The 23508-nt window shown below is 36.0% G+C and overlaps 1 protein-coding gene across 4 annotated transcripts in view; it reads right to left on the bottom strand.

The window, feature by feature from the left end:
* LOC134256946 (pre-mRNA-processing-splicing factor 8) overlaps positions 1 to 23473 on the bottom strand; it is a 28916-nt gene extending 5443 nt beyond the window's left edge. The window contains exons 1-33 of one of the 4 annotated variants that reach the window (XM_062739613.1): positions 23373 to 23473; positions 19712 to 19891; positions 19403 to 19571; positions 19071 to 19235; positions 18599 to 18814; positions 18176 to 18291; positions 18024 to 18120; positions 17708 to 17833; positions 17315 to 17420; positions 16809 to 16999; positions 16491 to 16610; positions 16152 to 16341; positions 15078 to 15197; positions 14827 to 14961; positions 14314 to 14523; positions 13752 to 13985; positions 13056 to 13145; positions 12592 to 12755; positions 12346 to 12472; positions 12043 to 12235; positions 11515 to 11702; positions 11149 to 11313; positions 10887 to 10960; positions 10621 to 10767; positions 10186 to 10396; positions 9778 to 9894; positions 9230 to 9564; positions 8979 to 9071; positions 3275 to 3410; positions 2862 to 2961; positions 2688 to 2757; positions 2065 to 2194; positions 24 to 170 (exon numbers count right to left, since the gene is read on the bottom strand). In XM_062739613.1, the coding sequence (XP_062595597.1) occupies positions 24 to 170; positions 2065 to 2194; positions 2688 to 2757; positions 2862 to 2961; positions 3275 to 3410; positions 8979 to 9071; positions 9230 to 9564; positions 9778 to 9894; positions 10186 to 10396; positions 10621 to 10767; positions 10887 to 10960; positions 11149 to 11313; positions 11515 to 11702; positions 12043 to 12235; positions 12346 to 12472; positions 12592 to 12755; positions 13056 to 13145; positions 13752 to 13985; positions 14314 to 14523; positions 14827 to 14961; positions 15078 to 15197; positions 16152 to 16341; positions 16491 to 16610; positions 16809 to 16999; positions 17315 to 17420; positions 17708 to 17833; positions 18024 to 18120; positions 18176 to 18291; positions 18599 to 18814; positions 19071 to 19235; positions 19403 to 19571; positions 19712 to 19886 (4857 nt within the window). In that variant the 5' untranslated portion in view covers positions 19887 to 19891; positions 23373 to 23473. Of the gene's footprint in view, positions 1 to 23; positions 171 to 2064; positions 2195 to 2687; positions 2758 to 2791; positions 2962 to 3274; positions 3411 to 8978; positions 9072 to 9229; positions 9565 to 9777; positions 9895 to 10185; positions 10397 to 10620; positions 10768 to 10886; positions 10961 to 11148; positions 11314 to 11514; positions 11703 to 12042; positions 12236 to 12345; positions 12473 to 12591; positions 12756 to 13055; positions 13146 to 13751; positions 13986 to 14313; positions 14524 to 14826; positions 14962 to 15077; positions 15198 to 16151; positions 16342 to 16490; positions 16611 to 16808; positions 17000 to 17314; positions 17421 to 17707; positions 17834 to 18023; positions 18121 to 18175; positions 18292 to 18598; positions 18815 to 19070; positions 19236 to 19402; positions 19572 to 19711; positions 19892 to 23368 lie in introns of all 4 variants that reach the window. The other 3 variants (XM_062739614.1, XM_062739612.1, XM_062739616.1) reach the window with 3 other exon arrangements.
* Between the last annotated feature and the right edge of the window lie 35 nt (positions 23474 to 23508).

Genomic DNA, 23508 nt, shown 5'->3' with positions numbered 1-23508 from the left:
TCCATAGTCATTTCATGTCTCACCTGACAAAGGTCCATAACGACACTTTCGTGGATTTTCTGCCACAAGTGAGCTCGGAAAATCTGGATGAGGGAAATCTTCAGTGTGGGGATTTTACCGTGCATAAAGATTCCTGTCAAGTCCAACTGTACTTGGAAACCCACATACACCTGGTAAGTAGATTTTACAAATCAGTTAAGGATGGTATAAAAAATTTTGTTCCACATACATACTATGTATATGTATATACTATGTACTATACGTCGATGGGGAATATAGGTCGAAAGGGTCATTTTCAGCCGTAATTTTTGAAAAATCCTAAGATAGGACGACTTTGCTGCATAGGACAAGGCTTTGTTTCTCTATTTTCTAAAGATTCTTACGCAGATACTACATATCAGAACAGGTAAACCTCTAAAATTAAATCCGTGACATGAACGTATCAAGAAAATAAACTTGTATTTTAGTGAATACAGCATTTAAATAAAGTTTTATATCAATGAACTTAAAACTTCTTTGAATTGTGATACTAATTTTCTCCAACTTGCCTGTTCAATGCGTCCATAGTTTCACACAGTTCTTAAACCAAGGGCATAAATAACACGTAAATACGTTAGTATACAACAGCTATAATTCGGGAAATACCCGAGATCAAAGAATATTAATTCCTATTTCAGAACAACATGGACACATTCCTTATATATTTTATTCAAACATTATTTACCGATAAACGACATTACTTCTACATGTATGTCCACCATTTTTATATTTCTTCTCTTTGGATTTGCTAAAACACGCAAATGACCTTTGCATGTATATATCAAGGAACAGTAAAGAAATGAAATCATATTAACATGCTATAAGTTCAATTTATAAATTTAATTGAGAGTACATTCGCAATTTGACAGTCATCATGAATTTCACGGCTTTGTTTGTTCAATGATGTGTAGAACTCGTAGCCTATAACGACATGTGGATTTGGTAATCATGCCCTGCAGGTATTTAAACCATTACACGTGTTTCTTCTCCAGGGATTTGCTAAAACATGCGTATGTGTATATATCAAGCAACAGTGAACATAGTAAAATTCTATAATTTTGCATGAGATATTGCGGTAAAAAACAAATTTAATTGAGAGCACATTCGCAATTTATCAGTCATCATTAATTTCACGGCTTTGTTTGTTTAGTGAAGTGTAACACTGATATCCCCTATAACAACACGCAAATTTGTTAATCATGCCCCGCAGGTGTTAACACCTTTGTGTACACAGTGTAAATTTTTTATCTGTTGGAAATTAAAATTCTGTTAGAGGCCAATCAGACGTAATTAAATCTAGAAATTTACTGGAAACAATTTATTTCACCCATTTTACATTTAAATAAATATAAGACAATGAAAATAAAATATTTAAGTATACTTTTTCAATTAATCATTACTAATAAATAGTAAAAGAGACTACAGTTGTGATTGTTGAAACTTTTCCGTATTTTGAATTTTGATACAGTTGCGGTTTTAATTTTAGTACATGATCGCGACTTCCAAACTTCAAGATGGACACTGCATGATGTTAATGGATATTACGTTGAGTTATTAACTAGATGAAAGCAATGTTTTTTTCTTCTTTTGTCATCTGACAACGGATAGTTCATGAAATTTATCTTGTAAGAAAGCAATGGAATAAATATTTTATTTTTTATTGTTAACCAGGGCATTAATTTTTCTGCGTAAAATAATGAAAAAAGTTACGAAAGTGGCAGAGATTTGCTTTGAAATTAACGCAAATTTTACTGATTAGGGGATATTTTGCATAAACTTGTGCCTTAAAAAGGTCAAATTCTGTATAATGGGCGACCCCAGCGGTTCTGAGAAAAAAGTATCGACCTATATTCCGTAAATTACGGCATATATTTTCTTTGTTTCCATCATATCGAATCTTTTTTCAGTATATAATTAATCAATCTTTCAATCTTTACATTGTATATGTCTGACTATTCAATACAGAACTTATTTATTTACTGCATTATCTGACAACTGTGATTATGCACCAGTATCAACACTTACATTGGCCCTGTTGATGGTAGGTGACCACCACAGTGTGAAGCGTCGGTTTGGGATCTGATTTAACCCGGATCTCTGAGCGTTGGTCAGTTTCTTGTACTTCATTGATTCCTCAAAACCACTGGCTCTCTCCCTACAATACAGAAGGATTCAGGGTCATATCAGAATACAGAAACAATCTTTTACTGTGAAATTTCTTAGCTGAAATACAAATGAATATTCTCCTACTTCTTTGAAATATTTTTCAGGAAAAACTTTTACATGTGATCACTTTATTTCTCACATACCTGATCATGCACATGAAATAAAATTACTTGAGCTTATGCCTCCTACTTCTTTGAGTGTTATAAACATCTATGAGCAATGAGGACAATCAGAGCAGGAATGTGTGGGTTATGTCCCTTTGTTATTGCTACTCACCAGAACAACCCCTCCCATGTAGGGAAGTAGGTCCCTTTAAATAGCGTGTGTCCCAGTATACCCTCTACACCCCAGGGCCTGTATTATATAAATACCACTCACCAGAACAAACCCTCCCATGTGGGGAAGTAGGTCCCTTTAAATAGCGTGTGTTTCAGTATACCCTATACACCTCCCAGGGCCTGTATTTTATAAATAGTACTCACCAGAACAACCCCTCCCATGTGGGGAAGTAGGTCCCTTTAAACAGTGTGTGTTCCAGTATACCCTCGACACCTCCCAGGGTTTGTATTATATAAACAGTACTCACCAGAACAAACCCTCCCATGTGGGGAAGTAGGTCCCTTTAAATAGCGTGTGTTCCAGTATACCCTCTACACCCCCCAGGGCCTGTATCATGTCTGTTCTGTAGTTGTTCAGATTCCACAGTTTACCATCATGTCTCTGGTGAGTCCACCAAAATGGGTTCTGCTTCAGCACCTGGAATAAAGTTAAAGTAAATATATAGCTGTATGTTTACCCTGCTTTGATACCTGTACTATCTATACTGTAGACATATAAAAACTACAATGGCCCACTTTCAATGTTGCATTCATTTACCCTTGCTTCAATATCTAGAAAATAGTTACTCGTAAGACCTCAAAAGACTTGAATTCCTGTAACTCTCAAATTTACCCAAATTAAACCCCTCTGGTTTATTTCAAATTCTATGATAGTTCCACAAAAAATAATTCTCACCCATTTACAAGACATTTTAATTTTTAACCAGATGATGCTCTCCCCTGTAACTTACCTGGAAGGCTTTAAACTCTGTGCGGACTCTCCATCCCTTGTCGTATGCCAGTGTGTGTCTGTCTTTCTGGAACAGAGTGTTAATTCTGGGGACACCACGGTCCCAACTGTCCTCCAAATCCTCCAGGGTTAACCTCCTACAAAACAAATCCAAATCATCAACAGACGTATACCCACAATACAAACAAGAGGCCCAGGGGCCACATCGCTCACCTGAGCACATCGGCTAGGAAAAAACACATATCAGATCAGAACTGAAATATTACTGGGGTGAGGGGGGGGGGGGGGGGGGCTTCAATTTTAAACTATTTGAGAATGCCCTCATATCAATAAAGCATATGACTTTGCTGTTATTGATAAAAAGATTTCTTTTTTAACATGTTTAAACACTTTGTTCCTATATATTATTTCGTAATAATTTGAATTTGATTCCCCATTGTTTCCCTCCCTATCCTAAAGGGCCATGATTTTCAATACATGAGGATGCTTACATGGCAATATGACTAAACTTAGCTTTGGGATTTTTCCCTTTATTTTTCTATGTAAAACTATGATCCACCATTGTGGCCCCACCCTACCCTTTGGGGGTTATGATTTGAACAAATTTGATTCTACACTACCTGAGAATGCTTCGATATAAATATTAGTACGTGTACCACAAATCATGGCTTTGCTATTCTTGATAAGAAGACTTTTTAAATATATTTTAATGTAAACCTTGGATCCCCCATTGTGGCCCCACCCTATCCCTGGGGTTGTGATTTGAACAAACTAGAATCTACACTACCTGAGGATGATTCCATATAAATATCTCTAATCACGGCTTTAAAGTACTTGAAAAGAAGATTTTAAAAGTTTTCCGTATATTCCTATGTAAAACTTTGATCGGCCATTTTGGTCCCATCCTACCCCTGGGGATCATGATTTAAATAAATTTGAATCTGCACTACCCGAGGATGATTCCACATGAGTTTCATCTTCCCTAGCCCAGTGGTTCTTGAGAAGAAGATTTTTAAAGATTTTTTCCTATATATTCCTAAGTATGTAAACGAACAAACTTGAATCTACACTACCTGAGGATGGTTCCATATGAGTTTCATCTTTCCTGGCCCAGTGGTTCTTGAGAAGAAGATTTTAAAAGATTTTTCTTACATACTCCTATGTAAAACTTTGATCGGCCATTTTGGCCCCATCCTATCTAGGGGGGTCATGATTTTAACAAACTTGAATCTACACTACTGAAGGATGATTTCACATGAGTTTCATTATTCCTAGCCTGGTGGTTCTTGAGAAAAAGATTTTTAAAGATTTTTCCTATATTTTCCTATGTAAAAATTTGATCGGCCATTTTGGCCCCATCCTATCTCCGGGGGTCATTATTCATTATTTGAACAAACTGGAATCTGCACTACCCAAGGATGATTTCACATGAGTTTCATCTTTCCTAGCCCGGTGGTTCTTGAGAAGAAGATTTTTAAAGATTTTTCCTATATACTCCTATGTTAAACTTTGATCGGCCATTTTGGCCCGACCCTACCCCCTGGGGTCATGATTTGGACAAACTTGAATCTACATTACCTGAGGATGGTTCCACATGAGTTTTCATCTTTCCTGGCCCAATGGTTCTTGAGAAGAAGATTTTTAAAGATTTTCCTATATATTCCTACGTAAAACTTTGATCGGCCATCTTGGCTCCACCCTACCCCCGGGGGTTATCATTTTAACAAACTTGAATCTACACTACCTGATGATGATTCCACATAAGTTTCATCTTTCCTTGCCCAGTTGTTCTTGAGAAGAAGATTTTTTAAAAATGCCATTAATTTTTCTCTAATTCATGATTATCTCCCCTTGGAAAAGGGCGTGGCCCTTCATTTGAACAAACTTGAATCCCCTTCACCCAAGGATCCTTTGTGGCAAGTTTGGTTGAAATTGGCTCAGTGGTTCTTGAGAAGAAGATGAAAATGTGAAAAGTTTACGACGACGCCGACGACGACAACGACTACAACGACAACGACAGACAACGGACAAATTTTGATCAGAAAAGCTCATTTGAGCCTTCGGCTCAGGTGAGCTAATAATACATAAATCCTCCAGGGTTAACCTCCTACAAAACAATCCAAATCATCAACAGATGTATACCCACAATACAAATAATACATAAATCCTCCAGGGTTAACCTCCTACAAAACAATCCAAATCATCAACAGATGTATACCCACAATACAAATAATACATAAAGCCTCCAGGGTTAATCTCCTACAAAACAAACCCAGATCATCAACAGATGTATACCCACAATACAAATAATACATAAATCCTCCAGGGTCAACCTCCTACAAAACCTAAATAATCAGAAAGATGCATACCCACAATACAAATACAGTCAAAACTGTCATAGCGACCCACTGTATTAAGCGACCCACTGTCACATGTGACCGTAAAAATCCCCCCCAAGAGAAATCCTACATCATTTACCTGAATTAAACGACCACCTGTCTTACGCGACCTACGACCGTGATTTTCAGAGCCAGATTGGTTGATTTCATGCAATTTTACCTTGATTTAGCGACTTTGTTTTTTCGATTTCTACTTTCGATTTTAATCGATCGTGATGATTCCGAGAGTTATCTTTCTTAACAACTCTCGCTTTTGCTTTTGCAAGAGTTATCCTTCCTATCACTCAATAGTCAATCATTTACGTAACTTAGTAAATAAACAAGTTTGAAAATAGATAATTCTAAGTAGATAAAATTAAAAACCATACTTTTTGTTAAAATATGTGAAAGATTTAAATGTTTTTCATTCCAGTTAATAAAAAAAAGTAATTTACATGAATCGTTCTACTGAAAGCCGTTTTTCTCAATATTGCTCCAAGGCAATAAATCTTGTTAGAATAACTCGATAGTGAGTAAATCTCAACAATGACTATAAATTTCAACAATGATTTTATTGAGTTCAGAGTATTTTAAGCCTGTGTGCGAGATTCATGGCTTCTCCCAAGCGCACTGTGTTATCCTTGCAACAAAAGATAGAGGCTATTAGACTGTTAGACGCTGGGAATCCCGCGTATAAAATCGCTAAAGATTACGGTGTTGGAAAAACACAGATACAAAATTTGAGGAAAAGAAAAGCTGAAATACTAGAACATTATGAAAATAATATCCCAGCGGAAAGTAAGAGACGACGGTACTTAACCGGGAATGAAGAAATTAACAAACTTACATACGAATGGTTCAAGGGAGCCATTAACAGACGAGTCAATGTTACCGGTTGGCTTCTTAAAGAACAAGCCTTAAAATTCGCTAAAGATTTAAACAAAGACACTTTTAAAGCATCGAATGGGTGGTTAGAAAGTTTCCTAAAAAGAAACAACATCGTTTTAGCGACAATGAGCGGGGAGCGGGGAGATGTGAACAACAGTACTGTTGATGACTGGAAAAAAAAATTACCTACACTGTGCGAGGGATTTTCTAGAGAAAACATTTTTAATATGGATGAATCCGGTTTATTCTTTAAAGATACTACTAGGAAAACTTTTCACATTAAAGGACAAGATTGTGCAGGTGGGAAAAGGTCAAAAGAAAGGATTACAATTGCTCTATGCGCAAGTATGACAGGAGAAAAATTACAGCCACTTGTCATCGGTAAATGTCGTAAGCCAAGATGTTTTCAAAAACTTGATCCCAAAACTTTGCCTGTGATATATCGCTTCAACAAGAAAGCTTGGATGACCAGTGCTATTTATGAAGAGTGGTTAAAACTTTTAAACAAACAAATGACACGCCAGAATAGGAAAATTCTACTCTTTGTCGATAATGCCCCCTCTCATCCCGCATTGACGCTCAGTAACATAACGGTCAAATTTTTCCCACCTAACACCACCTCCAAGACACAGCCAATGGATCAGGGGATTATACAGACCGTGAAACTCAAATTTAGAAAACGACAGGTTAGTGCCGTCTTTACATTTATTTGTTGTTTTAGCAATAAATGTCAAAGTTTACACAAACATAACGTTATTAAAACCTGTTTTGATAACATCAAAGCTTACTGATCTTTAATCAATTGTAATTAAATTGATATGTTTTCATGAAGCTAATTTATGATCAATTTTTTAAACAGATGATCCACATGGTGAAGGAGATGGAGAGACAACCTGATGTTAGTGGCCCTGACCTGTTGAAGCAGATCAACATGTGGATGCCATCTATTGGCTCTCTAGCTCGTGGAAGGAAACTGAAGCGTCCACCATCGAGAAGTGCTTTCTAAAAGCCGGGTTTATTAGTGACACATCCCAAGAACTTACACAGGAATTACATGCAGAAAGCTGTGATGATCTTGATGATGATGACGACATCCCGCTAGCTGTTTTAAAGTTATCCATGGATTTATTCGGATGCGAATTCAATGAGCTGAAGGAAATAGACGAAACGTTGGCTACCTGTGACAATGCTGAAATTGATTGGACTAAACCAGCACATGATCTTCTTAGTGACATAAATGAGCAGGGTGAAACTGATGATGAGAGTGAAGAAGAGGATATGATTCTGTCTCAATTTCCAAACAACAAGGAACTCTTGGATTGTGTCAATAAAATCAAAACATTTTCCGTACACAGGGGTTGCAGCAAATTGTTAAAAAATGTATTTCAAATGGAGGAGCTGATTTCTTGCCTAATTGTTCAAAAGGAGAGGCAATCCTCGACAACTGATTTTTTTACTCCCAGAGGATCAGTGTAGATTTTAACTTACAAACCATCAATGTATATAGCTACATGTACTGTGATATATTTAATTTTTTAAGTTGTGATATATTATAACCAAAAATCCTTTTTATTATATTTATGCTATATTTTGAAGTAGATTTTGAAAAATTATAACATCTCTTACTATTTTTTACTATGCATGTATTTTAAATTTTTATTAATTGGTAATATTACTGTTATTTTAAAAAGTTAATTTTGAAAATTATAACATATACTATCTTTTAGATTTTTATTTATTGGTAAATTAAATGTTACAGTACTACTTTACAATGTATATGAAATAAATCTCAAAATACAATATATGTGGTTATTTTTGTAGTGTTAACAATAATTAATTTGATAAAGAAATGTGTGTTTACACTTCGGAAATCAAGCTACCTGTATTAAGAGACCACCTGTCATATGTGACCTTTTTACCTTTCTCCGTTGGAAGGTCTCTTAATACAGGTTTGACTGTAATACATAAAGCCTCCAGGGTTAATCTCCCACAAAACAAACCCAAATCATCAACAGATGTATACCCACAATACAAATGATACATAAAGCCTCCAGGGTTAACCTCCTACAAAACAAAAACCCAAATCATCAACAGATGTATACCCACAATACAAATGATACATAAAGCCTCCAGGGTTAACCTCCTACAAAACAAACCCAAATCATCAACAGATGTACACCCACAATACAAATAATACATAAATCCTCCAGGGTTAACCTCCTACAAAACAAACCCAAATCATCAACAGATGTATACCCACAATACAAATAATACATAAAGCCTCCAGGGTTAACCTCCTTCAAAACAAACCCAAATCATCAACAGATGTATACCCACATCACAGACATTCAAAATCATTACTTAAAGCCTACATTAAATCGATTGAAGGACAATCTTATGACATTGCCTGGACTTTTCTGAATGCAGTATAACTCATACCTGTTCTGAGCATTGGCCTCCTGTCTCTTCAGAGCGTACTCCGCCCACACTCGCTGTGAATCAATGAACTCACTTTCCCACGGCATGATGTATCTGTTTAAAGAAAAATTAAACATTAGTAATACTTATCTAGGGAAAATAATCCTTTAATGCAGCTCCATCTTCCCCGATATCATGCACGGATGGATCAAACCTCAGATCAACAATTCTTAACAAAATGCATGCATGCCTTAACTGAGCTATGAACTGACCTGTACAAGTTGGGGATGAGTTGATCTTCATCATGACTCATGCCAGATCTGAAGTGAGTGATTCCGACATCTGTCTGTTTGGACCAGCGTAGATCTGACTGTGGAATTAGAACGTGTCCCATGGATAACATTCCCAGACCCCCCAGCTCTTTAGGGGTGTAAAACACGACAGGGGGGAACCTACTGGGCATCTTAGAGTTCAGTCCAATCTTAATACGTGTCTGAATCTTGTTCTCACACTTGACCAACAAGTCCAGTAACTCCTGCGTGTTCACTACGGCTTCTCTAAAGTAGGTCATTAAACCAATCAGGGCTGTGTTCCACTTGTTCACAATCTAAAGAGAATCACTTAGTTTTAATGATTGTACATCTTTTAACACAATTTTTCATGCACTTAACACACACAGCTTTCTGACTATCATTGTTCACAATCTAAAGAGAGTACATTATCACTAGGTATTAATAAATGTACCTTACAACATCTTACAAAACAATTCTTCATTAACTTAACATTTATACCTTTATGCTCAACAGAAACACTATCCTACCTTGGTAAACGTTGTGGACCCTGAAGCCATCAGAATCTGTCGTACTCGGTTGTGGAACCTGGACATGGACTCATCATCCACTCGTAGGAAACACTGGGCAGTTCTTTCTTTGGTCACCTAGGAAACCAAATAAATCAAATTACATGAACAAACTAAATACCAAGTATCAGTGGCATGACTAAGTTGTCCTAAAAATTTACATTTCATATTTACATATAAATATTGCAGAAAGATTCTAAATAACTTTTTTGTCCATCATTTACAATGTTTGTACTTTTTTTCGTAGAATGTATTAAAATATCAATAGATTTTGTATTGGTTTCCCTTAGATTTAACGAAAACATAATAATTAATGGTTAGGATTACAGCAACATGACTCACTATTTAAGTTAACATGCCATGTCTTACCTCGTTCTGTAGATTCCAGACTCCATCCTTGTGGGTGAACTCCTCGTGTGTCGTCCGACACTTGGGCAGAATTCGACACTCGAAGCCGCACATGTTAAACAGGAGATTAGGATTGTCTTTACTGTACACAGAGACGAAACTCTCCTCCCACAGAATGGAAGTCACAGATCGCGGGAGACGATTCTTAATGTCCCAGAACACAGCACGCCCTCTAGTATCATAATACATGTAAATGTTAAAAATGTGTGTGGTAGAATCTTGACTTATAATTTCAAATGATAGTTCAACAATATGCCTCTTTAATGTCAAAATTATCTGAGAGATTTACAATTGAAGCCCTCAGAAATTCAATATAATCCCCCTATCACATGATCAACATAATGTTTCATTATTCATGGTTTATTTAAGCTGCTGATAAACATTTATCTGACTTACAAATTTACATCATGTTTCATCAATCTCATCCTTGAGTCTCGGGGCCAGCACTTTTTGTTGTTGTAACCAACGATGTTTTCGTTGTTGGGGTCCGGGTGTTCTGTCAGATATCTCTGGATCAAGTCTCGCGCCTCATCTGCGGAGAATCTATCAAAAACACAAACATGCATGTCAATATTCCTAGACTTTCTTGTGATCAACATCAAACCATTAACTTTTATTTATTTAGAATCTAATCTTATATAATCATGTTATCTGAGCAGTACCTGAAGAAGATGTGAATTCTGTCTACGTATCTGGAGTAGAGTCGGATAGGATGGGCAGATTCTGTCTCGACATCCTGTAAACATAATAAATCATTCTTATACCAAATCACAGGGGCAATCATTGAAAGGCTAATTACATGTAAACTGACACAATATACATAAACTGTTACATTTAATACAGATAAAGCTATTACCTGAAAGGCTAATTACATGTAAACACAATATATGTTAACTGTTAATTAAATACAGGTAAAGCTATTACCTGGAAGGTGAGGAAGTCGTTTGGCATCTGAGGAGGTCCAGCCATTTCACTGGCTCGGTGTAAACCTAATACCAACAGGTCCAGGACAAGTCCATAGTACTGAACGATGAATGAGGCAAACTGTAGTCCACGGATTATACCATAGGAATTGGTGTGGTTCATGTCCTAAAAAGAAAGATCACTCATAATACTGTCTTGTCAAGGACATTGTTGGAATTTTAAAGTTGTGTGAAAATTTTTTATCAGCAACAAATAAAGTCAATACTATAATTATTTTTTACCACAAGTTTATAAAACAAAGCTGTTATCTTATCATAAGAGCTTATTGAGCATTTTTTCTCTCTACTATGCCGATTCTATACAAACCTTGTAATTGATGACGACGTTGTTTTTGGCCGTCATGTAATCAGCAATGTTATGATCCACGATCAGACGTAGAAGTCTGTTTAGCAGCGTCAGATCTATCTTCTCGTACATTTTTTCATACTTGGTCTCCATCATTACGTTACACTCCCCCTCCCCCGTCTCCCAGACGTCCTGGAGGTTATTGATGCCTGTAAGACACAGATACACTCATTATTGTTCACTTAAATACACATTATACACTTCAAAGGGAAGTTAAGACTTTGCTAAATCTACGCAGCACACAAAATGAAAATACAACACTGTTTTAAAATGTACAGTAGTGTTTTTTGCTTTCAACTCTTCAGAATAACTTTATCATTCAGAAAGCTTTATTTTTACCAAACATTACTTACACATCTTCCTAATCCTAATCTGTCTGATATTTACACATATTACGATTTGTTTAAATTAGAACCTACTTGTACCTGTTTAATGCCTTTGAACCTAGCCTACAAGGAGCATGAATCGACTCATTTCCTGTATACTGACCTTGACACCACTTGTAGACCAGTACGGGTGGAGGTTCGGAGTCTGCCGGTTTGATCCACGGTGGAAACAGCCTTCGTTTGTCAGCCTCGTACCACAGATACTGGTCTAGGTAGGCATCTGTGATCTTCTCTAGCGGTTCTACATCATACACAGGAATCAGGTGACTGTACAGGTCCATAAACTCAATTCCCACCTATAAACAGAGGTACAATATAATTACATGTAAAATGCAAAACCTTAAATAATCATCCACATTCCCTAATCTTTAGTTTCTAAAAGCCTGATCAAGAAACTTCATCTTACCTCCTTAAAGGCTCGCTGAGTCAGCAGATGACGTTTGATACGTGACAGGGCTTCGTGAGGATTGTCGTAAGCCTGTTCTATCAGACCGAGCTCTTCTCTCTGTGACTGGTTCAATCTACTCTTTACACTGAAACAACACAAAATTTACATTGCACAAAGTTCAAAGAGTTGTAAATACTGTATATAACAAGTTGTGTAAAGATCGTTTCTCTGTATTCTACATAAGAGAGACAATAAAGCCCTTACCTGTAGGCCTCTTTGAGTCTCTCCAGCGCTAGGATAAGGAGTTTGGTGTCGTGTTTGTAGGACAGTGGGGGGAACGGAATTGGGGAGAACCTCCGACTCTCCAACCAATGGACGGTAGTGGTGTAAATAGCCACGGCTTCCTCGGCTGTGATGTATGGTCCATCCTGTCAAAATATCATTTTATACATTGTACAGAACTTAAATCAGAAAATGTATCAGGGTATTTATTTATTTACATTCAAAAAATGACTTTCCATGGGTAATTTTCATCAGAAGCAACTGTATGATATATATCAATCTTTTTTTTAAGGTAATCTTCTAAAAAAATTCATTAATTTTTTTAACCTTTATTCAAGTAATGACATGTATCTAACCTAATGTACCTTTAACCTGTCTTCCAAGTAATTTTTCTCCATATTCAGTATCTTTTACCCTTCTTCAAATTATGCGAGTATCTAACCTACCTTCAAGTAATTATGCTGTCTCTCCTGCTCTGCCTTCAGATACAGACGAGTCAGACGACCCAAGTTTTTCTTGCAGACCGTTTTGTCAACCTGGAATACAGAGTACATTTTTAACACTCTCATACTCCGACATGAATTTTATCTTTAAACAACAGTGAAGAATTTTCCTTTCCATGCTAATAAACCATCCCTCTCTAGTTTAAACATTACTGTAATGTATTACTGTAGATCACTATATTTTTGCGACACCTTATTTTCATGACTTCACCATTTGGTATTTATTAACGAGACAAAACTTTCGCAAGCTGTGGTTTTTGTTGTATATAAACATTAATAATACAATTATATGCGAGAATAAAATTTTCACGAGCAGACTTGCGTAATTGTGCGAAAATAAAGTTCTCGCAAATAAAAAGTGCTTTACAGTATGCAAGTCTCCTCCTTCCCTGCTTTGTGTCAAGTTACAATGTTCCCCATCCAGTTTAGTGTCTAATTCACTATTTTTATACATACAAATAGATTCATCCCCCCAATTCTGTTTGTAATGTTGTTTGTATACATTACTTACTGTAGCCCCCTTCCTGATTCTCTCTATGTTATAGTGAGCCATGTTTGTCCAAAAGTCTGCCCTGCCTTATTTAGGTATGTGGATACATCATAACCCCTCCCCTTTCCCTATCTGTGTGTAATACTTACTGTAGCTCCTCTCCTAATCCTCTCTCTGTTGTAATGAGCCGTGTTTGTCCACCAGTCTGCCTTGGCCTTGACGTATCTGAGGATCATGTTCTCTATAGGGATGGGCAGACCAGGGACTTTCCACGGGATGTTGGCTTTCCAACACCTCCAGGCCTCACTGAGATGCTGGAGAATTGTCCTGGCCTTGTTCTGTTTGATTCCCTCAGGCATCATGTCCAAAATGTCGTGCATAACCTAAAACACATTTAAGAATAATTTTACACTATCCGTATTCTGCCACAGATTACTTAAGCAACTTAAGATTATGAGAGAGTACAGTGTTCACAGTCAGCTGTTGCAAACTTCTAAATTTTATTTGAGCTTTCTTGATATCTCTGTTGTCAAGCTCTCACAGGAATCATATGTATGCATAAATTCTCATTCCATATCTCAATTCTCAGGCACTTATCTGAAGAAATTTGAAGTCTTTAGTTACATCAATAATGTTTCATTTCTTGAGGTTTTTATTTGCTGAAGATCTTGAGATCTTATCTTACATCAATATTTCTTGTTCACAACTTACAGCAGCTCTGAGCTCCAGATCAAAGTGACTCTCCACCCTCTGTTTGGTCACTGTCTTGGCCACGCCCTTAGAGTGTCTCCCCTCAAACTGACGAGACAACAGGTTTCCCAGCCAGCGCTCCAACAAAGGGGTGATTCCCCTCATAAAGAACAGCCACACCCTCCAGCCCGGGGCCCAGAATCCACACCCTGGTCCCTTACCCACAGGGCCCTGTATATCATAAACAAATGTGTTATGTCAAAGAATTTCATTCAGTATCAAATACAAGTATGATGCAATATTACATTTACCTGTATTCACAAAATTAATATTAAAATCAATCATATGTCTGATTTAGATTTTAGATATCCATGTATAATAAAAAAAATTCTAAGGATAGAAATTCTCTAAAGGACAAATAAAATGAAAAAAATAAATAAACAAAAATAATGTCTTCTAAATAAGTATGCTACATCCCACACAGAAAGCCTTATGGTATACACTTTCACACATTATAAACCCTGACTGACTTACCGTGTTAAACCTGTAGTAGATGACGTGTTTGAGATCTTTACACATACGGATCTGTCTCATCAGTTTGTATTTATATCTGTACATCCCTGTTAACTGTCCCACGTGAGCAAACACGTACTGGATTCCATCAGCCAGCTGTATTACAAACAGAAATCATGAAACTACTGTATATTTCACTGTCATAGAAAGTTAAATTTTTGTTTACTAAGGTTAATTCTATAAAATGAATCGGTTTTTGGACCATTTCTAACCTGGAAGGCGTCCACATTTCCAAGTCGATACTGAACATGACTGTCCACAATCAGTTTGGTCAGTCGCAGAATCTCTCGACAAAGATGGAAGGCGTTACCAAACCGAGACTTCTTTCTCTCCTGTAAATGATAATGAAATTCATCAATGTCAAAACTGATGACATAATTATACATGAGCTATTTTGTATGCTTAGAAAATAATTAAATCAATAAATTGCTTTGCTTCTTTCTTGGACAATTGAACAATTTTGAATACATGTATACATAGCAATCCATTATCAGATTTTGTGACATTCAGCAGTGAACTCAGTCCGCCCGTCACATGACTTCATCATTAATATTGCTGAACATTTGGAGCAATCACAAAACTTATTATTCTAATTATGAATACAAGCTTCACAATTAAAATTTTAAATAATTTTTTTAATATATAGTCTGTATTCTTGTGCTTGAGTTTCAAAGGAATTAATCAGGGATTATTCTAGGGCATCTTTTCTACTGACATTTAATATTTTTCCAAAAGAAAACATTTCCCCTGAATATCCGATTTTTGATAAGAAAAAATTCCCATTACAATAATAAAAGCTCAAAAATGTTTCTACTTCATAAATACTGGCAATTTTAATTTTAACTTTAAAATTATCAGATGTGAAATATGGTTTTACTTTGCTATCTAATGCAATCTAAATGGTCATAAAATGCTGAAATTTAACCCATCCCCCCAGCACGGCTCATCCTGCACCTGCTCGTGGTATGGAGTGGCCCCCCAGAACCCCAGCCAATTTTCCCAATTTCTCAAAAAGGGTAGTTTCCCCCAAAACCTAGATTAACCTCAGAATTTATTTACTTCTTCTTTAATTAAAAAGTCACTCTCTCATACATTAAAGTTAATTCTCCCTTGTTCTATAAATCATCATAAGATGGGACAACGTGTGTTATCAGATTTTGTGACACTCAGCAGCAAACTCAGTCCGCCCGTCACATGACTTCATCATCAATATCACTGAACATTTAGACCAATCGCACAGTCCACTTTCGCAAAGACTTCAAACTTTAAGTCTATATACATTGTACCTTAGTGGTGAGTGTCTTGACTGGTTTCAGGTTGAAGTTGTAGTCCAGATGCAGGTAGTTGAGATTCTTACGATGTATCAGCAGGTTCAACATGTTGTAACCTTGGCGACAGACCTGCAGTCCCACCTCCACCCAATCCAGCTGAGTGGTCTGGAAAAACTTGGTGGCTTTGAACGACTTAAACAGGTATCTATGAATAAAACAAAAATATTACAGAACTGTACAAAATTAAAGCACATGTTTGACACTTACAAGCAAAGGTATAATGTAAAACCAGACCAGAATGATAGCTCCCAGGTATTTATATAAATATACTCTGAATTCTCAGCTTTAGCTTACCTTTTCTTCTGAGCTTTAGGAGGGCGATGTTTCAGTGCATTCAGGACAAAGTACTTGAGAAGTTTCTGGTAGGACACTCGCACTTTGACAGGCATTCCCGCGGGGCAGTGTTCTCTGTACCTGATAATAGAGGGAGGAGTATTAAAGGGCGTAAAATATTACATTAATGCATAAAATATTCAAGTAAAAAATAAAAAGCTACACTGAAATTTTATTTTTTACCAAAAAGTAAAGTACTGCACTTCAGAATAATTTGTTTCCTGCTTATCTTTCATTTAATCACCTCTAGAATGCATAAAATTTTAGATAAACATCTACCATGTTTTTACGAGAGGGACGTCGATGGCTCTCCGACATCGTCCTGACCTCAGGTTAAATGGCCGCGGGGCGAACATGAGTGCAATCCCATTGGCTGTGTTGTCTGTGTAGAGAGGAGTCTCACTGAGGAACGGTTGGACGTAATCCGGCAGCTCAAAGTCCTCATCATCATCTGGCAGGGGCTCAGAACTCTACAAACGACATGATCAGTTAAAATCCCTGTCAAAGTCTTAATAGATACACGTAATTAGGGAATAGCATCCTCAAATTTTATTCTGAATTGATATACATTTAACTTACTCTATCAACTATAGCTAACTTTCAGCTGCAGAAATCTGACTTTCTATATCATATATGATATATACATGTATCTTGTGGAGTGTCATCAAAAGTCAAACAGTAGGGTTCAACTGCAGAAAAATGTTCTTCTTTATCACATACACTCTGTACAACATCAACACAGAGCATACAGCTGGATCCAGCTATTTACTTTATGAGATTCTTACCTTGGACACGTGTCGGTGTGATATGGGGTTAATCAGGGGGTCAAAGTAGAATGCTGGAAGGTCAGGGTCCTCTGTTTTAATGTAGACAACGTTTGGAGTATGATACCTACAAACAAATCAGCCATACTTAAATTACGCTTATAACAGTATCAATTGGTCATCCACAACACAGATTATATTTCTAATGAAGAACAAAGGTAAAATCTAATATGAATTCCAAAGGTGGTCAATTAATAATCTCAAAAGCTCTATTATACAGTGTACTTTGAATCATTCACAATAGAGTGCAAGAATTTATCAGAACTGTCAACACAGACTGGTGGACAGACTAGATTTACAAAGTACACCAGATAATGATTTTTTTTCTCAGTAAGAACCACTACAATGTCTTACCACGACAGATGGACCTGGAACGGTAGACTGTTGTATAGGTACGGGAAGGCGATGCGATACTCTGTTCTGATTGGCTGACGAATGATGATCTTGTTGATGTCATTAAATTCATTCCAGTCCTCATCTCTGCAAGAAATAAAGACGTCAATATCCCAAAAAGAAATAATTTTAAATCAAGCCTCGAGAACAAATTACTATTCATGGTAAATATTTCAAACTTGTCTTACAAAATACTGTTCAAGTTGATAATCATGAATATCAGTCACTTTTTCTTCTGTACCAAGTACTGGTTAATAGCCACATGTACGCGACTTACTGTAACTCTTTGTCCTTGACCAGTGGTTCAAACTTAGGACCACCCGGTATGGCCATGTTCAGAGCTTTAGCCGTGAAGAAGGACTTAAGATCAAACACCCGGTATGGCCATGTTCAGAGCTTTAGCCGTGAAGAAGGACTTAAGATCAAACAGATAGAAGTAGTTTTCGTCCACCAGATCTGTCAGTAGCTGGTTACCAAGACGATAGAGGACGGACATGATTGGCAGGCTCAGGTTCCACTTCCTGTACGTACTGCCATTTACATACCTAAAATAGAGATTGAACATACAAAGTATGGCCTTCATTTGCATACCTAAAATAATGAAAATTTAAGTACAAGGTATCAATATAGCCTATTATGTGTAATTTACTCTACATACAAAGTTTCTATGAGTGGCTTAAAACTCAAGATTTACTTCATAAACAGTGATTACACAAGACTGACCAATTACCCTCTTACTCTGTTATCACTCATTATTATAAGTGTTAAAGAAGCACACTATATCATAACTGTATAAGTGCATGTGATAAATTAGAGCTTCATGATTTCTTAGTTGACTTGGTAATAACATACTTTGTGCCTACTAGTGGTTTATGGTCGTAGAACCACTCCATGACAGGTTTATCTTCCTCTGGGTCCAGCTCCATCTGAATGGCTTCCAGTGGCTCCACGTCCAGAATATTGTCAGCGTAGTCTAGCGGTGGCTCCTCATCGTCAAAGGGAGGGAACCTCATCCTCTTAAAGTGACGACGATCTCGTTTTTCTCGTCTCATCATGATCCACATTGTCCTGTTAAACAATATCTCAAAATAACATCTCTGTAAACAACACTTGTGCAATCAATCTACCTTTATTGCACATTGATGAATAACTTTTATATACAACACATATAGTAATCTACCAGTTGTTCTCCAAATAAATTGATCCTGTACTCTTCAAAATTCCAAGACTATTGTCATTTACTACAAACTCACCCCCATCCCCTTTCCCCATTTTAGCAATGAAATCTAGTCCTAATACTGGTATACTGTCATCTAAGGCTTACCCCCACTGAGCAATGTAAACTGGTTCTATCACCCAAGGTATCTCATTGACAAACGTAATTGCTCCTGTGATGTGATATAAAACTTTGACATCTCTGATCTGTTCCCAAGGCATGGGCATATTCTCCATCAACTTCAACACAGCATGAGGCATGTATTTCAGAGCTCTGAAAGTGAAAGTAAAAATGTTGCTTTTATAATGTTTGATTTGTAAATTTTAAGTTTGTGGAAAGGTAACATTGCAGAGAAATGGTGCATTGATAAACAAATTTTACAATATTAAGACATGTTATATAGAATTACATAAAATAGACTTAGTCATAACAGTATCTACCCAAGATAGACTCTTTTGTCGTGTCTAAACTTTCTGTTTGTCATATCTCCATGGTCACGGATAATCTTCCGCACATGCTCAGGGGGCATGTCTTCCTTCTGTGCATCGATAAAACCAAACTTTCTCTTCTCGCTGTATCGCTTTGACTGCAATTGCTGCCATTTCCGAGCTGAAATATCAAATATAAATTATAGCTTAGCTCTCTCCAGAAAACTTTTCAAATGAATACAAAATTGTACAATTTGTCACAAATTCGAGTACACGCTAGAAATACAACTGCTAGTCAAAAATGAAGATTCTTAATTCTACCTTTTTCCTGCAGTTTCTCCTCTGACATGTAATCAGGTACTTTGGGGGGCACGGCCTGAGACTGCTGGGGGAGCACCTGTTGTTGAGGAATGACAGACACCTGTTGTTGAATCAGGGGCACCTGTTGTATGATGAAGGGCTGACCACCCGGTCCAATCAGGTACGGAAAAGCCATAGCTGCTGTAATCAAACGTTTCAAAATACATTTGTGCTAAAAGTTATTGGTCACATGACATGACATTAAGTTTAGCTTCATAATGTTTGAAAAAATTTATTCCATTATTCTTAGAGTTGGGTATTGCGAAGGAAATCCATATTGCGATATATTGCAATATTTTACTTTGAATATTGCAATATATCAATATATACATTAATAAATTTGAGCAGAATGTTTGAAATGCTGTCAAGTTTTGACTATTTAAATTTATCTTTAAGTTTAAAAGCGGGAGGAGGGATAAGACATTGATTGCACACCAAATTAACACTTTACTTTTAATCAAATTCCAGGTAAAATAGTAAAACATGATGAACTCTCTTGGAGAATTTTTACATTGAAATAAATTTTTTTACAGATTATATAATCTTTTTTCATTGAATTATTTTTTTGGGGGGTGGGGGGGGGGGAAAATGAAGTAGCATTGTTATTAAAGATTAAAACAATATACATATTAGATATGAAAATAATTTTATTGTGGTTACAAAATGAAATTTAAAAAACCAGAAAGAAATTGTGACCTGTTTTTGTGCGTTTTGGTAATTTAGTCTAACCCGACCTAATTTCACATCAAGACGTACAATCAGGAAATGGCCTGTTTTAATATATACATGCTCCTGCTATAGCATAAGGTGTTTAAAATGGCATGAGAAAGTTATTAAAAATAATTAAAACAACACTGCTACAAGTGAAAACATGGATGACTATTTACTTGTAATATGTACATGTATATTGAACTTGACATTTCACCGCGATGTCGATCGTGTAGATTCAATTGAGATTTTGAGAACCGCAATACATATGGTAAAAATGTTTTATATATTTTCTTCCTTATAAATTTTATTTTAAAGTCTTATTAATTAGTAATTTTATTTCAAAGTAAGATATTCAAATCTGCAACAGTCAATTAAAAGCTTCCACCCCCTCTCTCTTCTCTCTCTTTCTCTCTCCCGAACGAAACTTTCTTTCAACGACACACTTTTAATTTCTTAAAGGAGGTTTTTATATATTTTTATAAATATCGAATTTTCATATCGCGATATATTATCGTGGTGGATAGTACCGCAATATACCGATATACCGGTAATATTGCACACCCCTAATTATTCTTATACAAATTAAGTTTTGATTAAATAATTGAATAATTTTTTTTAATATGGTTAACCCAATTGAACTTGGAGGTATACTTGCTGGTGAAAACGAACCTTTCTTTTAGAGATAAGTAATCAACTGCGAGGGTGCCTTGGTTTAACACACTTAAATCGAAACCCTAAGACGCAGAGCAACGGATGACAAATGCAAAATTCAACAGAATAATTAAAAATTGCATAGGATAAATGATGTAGCATTAATGACATGACCCAAATTCTTAAAAGTTAGCATATTTTTTTTAAAAATCTTTCATACGACTTATACTGGACTAGGTGTAATGGACTAATGTGTTCCGCAATGAAGCAAAATAAACGGGCAGTTATGAGGCAGATAATATTCTAGATAGAATGTTCTATCGTTAAAATGATAAATGTCCTACTGACCCGGTTTAACAATAGAATGCGTTCCGTGTATTCACAATGTAGCAAAGTAAACACCATACATGCCAACTTTTGAAAATTTTCTTGGGGGAGATTGCGCGTAACGACATTTTTTGAAGTTCCTAATTCGCGGCATTTTGTCGTGAAGTAACTTTTTGTAGGTTGTTTTTCCTAAATTACCAATCTACTTAGTACTACCTTAATTATATCATATATTATTACTACTTCAAAATGTGTTTTCTTCTCTATCAACTTAAACAAAAGCACAAATACAATATTAATTGAAATTTTAAAAAATGACAATTTTATTCAAACTTATTTAATATGTTAATATTAAGATAAATATACCCCCTGTCTTAAAGAAAGTGATACACAAAGTTAACATATTATTACATGAGTAAGGATGTTAAACTTTACAAATAAGCTGAACTGTTCATTGTCTGTTGGTAAATTACAAAGTTTATAAGGTTACTGTTATATAAATATATTGTTAAAGTAGTTTTTTCTTAATCAGAGGGAATATTAAGAAGTCATTTTTAACTTTTTCAATCAAAGTCTGCAAAAGATCTTTTCCTTTTTTTTTTCTTAATCACTCTGGGCAGTCCTAATGGTTTTTACTTGCAGGCACATTTTTTTCCATGTTGGATTTTGGCAGTGTCTTTCCCATGAAGTAGATTATAATTTAATGAGGAATGTCATATTCCCAAACTTGAACACCTTTTATGAACGGTTTATATGTATATTGTCGAAGTTTGCTGTAAGTGTGAACTCTCACAAGTTTGTCAGTTTGTATCCAGCGTCGTGTGTATTTCTAAAATTTCCACATCTGGCATAATTATCTCGGTTAAAATACACTGTTAATGAGGTTCAGGAGCAATTAAAACCTCTGTAATGACTGGTAGCACAGTTGACACCTTGTTGATTACCTGTTATCAGCGGCAATAAACAGATATCCTACCGATAAACATTGAAACAGCCATGTTTTCTGCACACAGAAATACTGTATTATTCAGAGCGAATCGGTAAAAAATCCAGATTTTCGAAATATCGGTAGAAATGGGAGAAAAAAAATTAATCAGTAGACAAGCGGTAGACAGGGTTAAAAATCGGTACTCCCGAAAAAATCGGGAAAGTTGGCATGTATGAAACACGGGCGATAACTCGTATTCAGTGCATTTACTATGAACAACCAAGAGAGTTCCGAACGTAAACATGGCGTGTAAATTTGAAGCGAGAAAAAACATGGAGAAAATTAGTAGAATTTTCGTCTTTAATTGGATTACACTTTAGGTATAAAAACTTACACAACCTCAAAAAGGTTTGTTATAATTAATTTTGAAGTTATTTTCCGTGCAAATTCCTTTGAATTCTTCAAAATCGTTTCAGATCGATTCTTCAATTTTTTGCTACATTGCGAGTATATGGGAGGTATTCTAACTGTGGTGAGGGCTTGTCCTGAGACACAGTTAGATTATTCTAACTAATAATATTCTAAAAGATCTGTGCAAGTAGAGTTTTGAATCTCAACATTGTGTGTACATCTGATGCAAAAAAAAGAAGAAACATTGACAAATGTTACTTTTTTCGTTATGAATAAGGATTATATGATATATTTTTTGGAAATTTAGGGTAGAAAGCATGCAAAAGCTCCAAAAAAATTATGCTTGATTATGCAATTATGTGGTTTCTTCAAAACCGTGTCGGAGCTGATCCGCATTGCAATTATATAGGACGCATTTCAACTATGCTGAGGGTTTGTTTTGAAACACACTCAGATTATTTTAACCAGGGTTCGGTGGTCAACAAAGTAAATTTTTCACTGTTTGTGCGATCATAATTTTCCACCTAATGCGTCTCATTCCTGACTTCTTCATTTCGTGTCACCAGTAAATAAACCTGCTGAGTTTATACCTACCTCTTTTTTCTAAATAATGATTAATTAACTTTAAATGGCACGTGTTCTAAGTTTTCGCCAAATTGTTCATCTTCCTTGCCGCAATGGCGTCGCACGTAAAATCAACGTACATCACGTGACACTGAGAAGTCCGAAC

The sequence above is a fragment of the Saccostrea cucullata genome, unplaced genomic scaffold (genome assembly GCF_032062105.1).
Source record: "Saccostrea cucullata isolate Sc308-1 unplaced genomic scaffold, CSIRO_AGI_Scuc_v1 ctg858, whole genome shotgun sequence".
In the NCBI taxonomy this organism is placed as follows: domain Eukaryota; kingdom Metazoa; phylum Mollusca; class Bivalvia; order Ostreida; family Ostreidae; genus Saccostrea; species Saccostrea cuccullata.
This window is presented reverse-complemented; position numbering and strand designations above follow the sequence as displayed.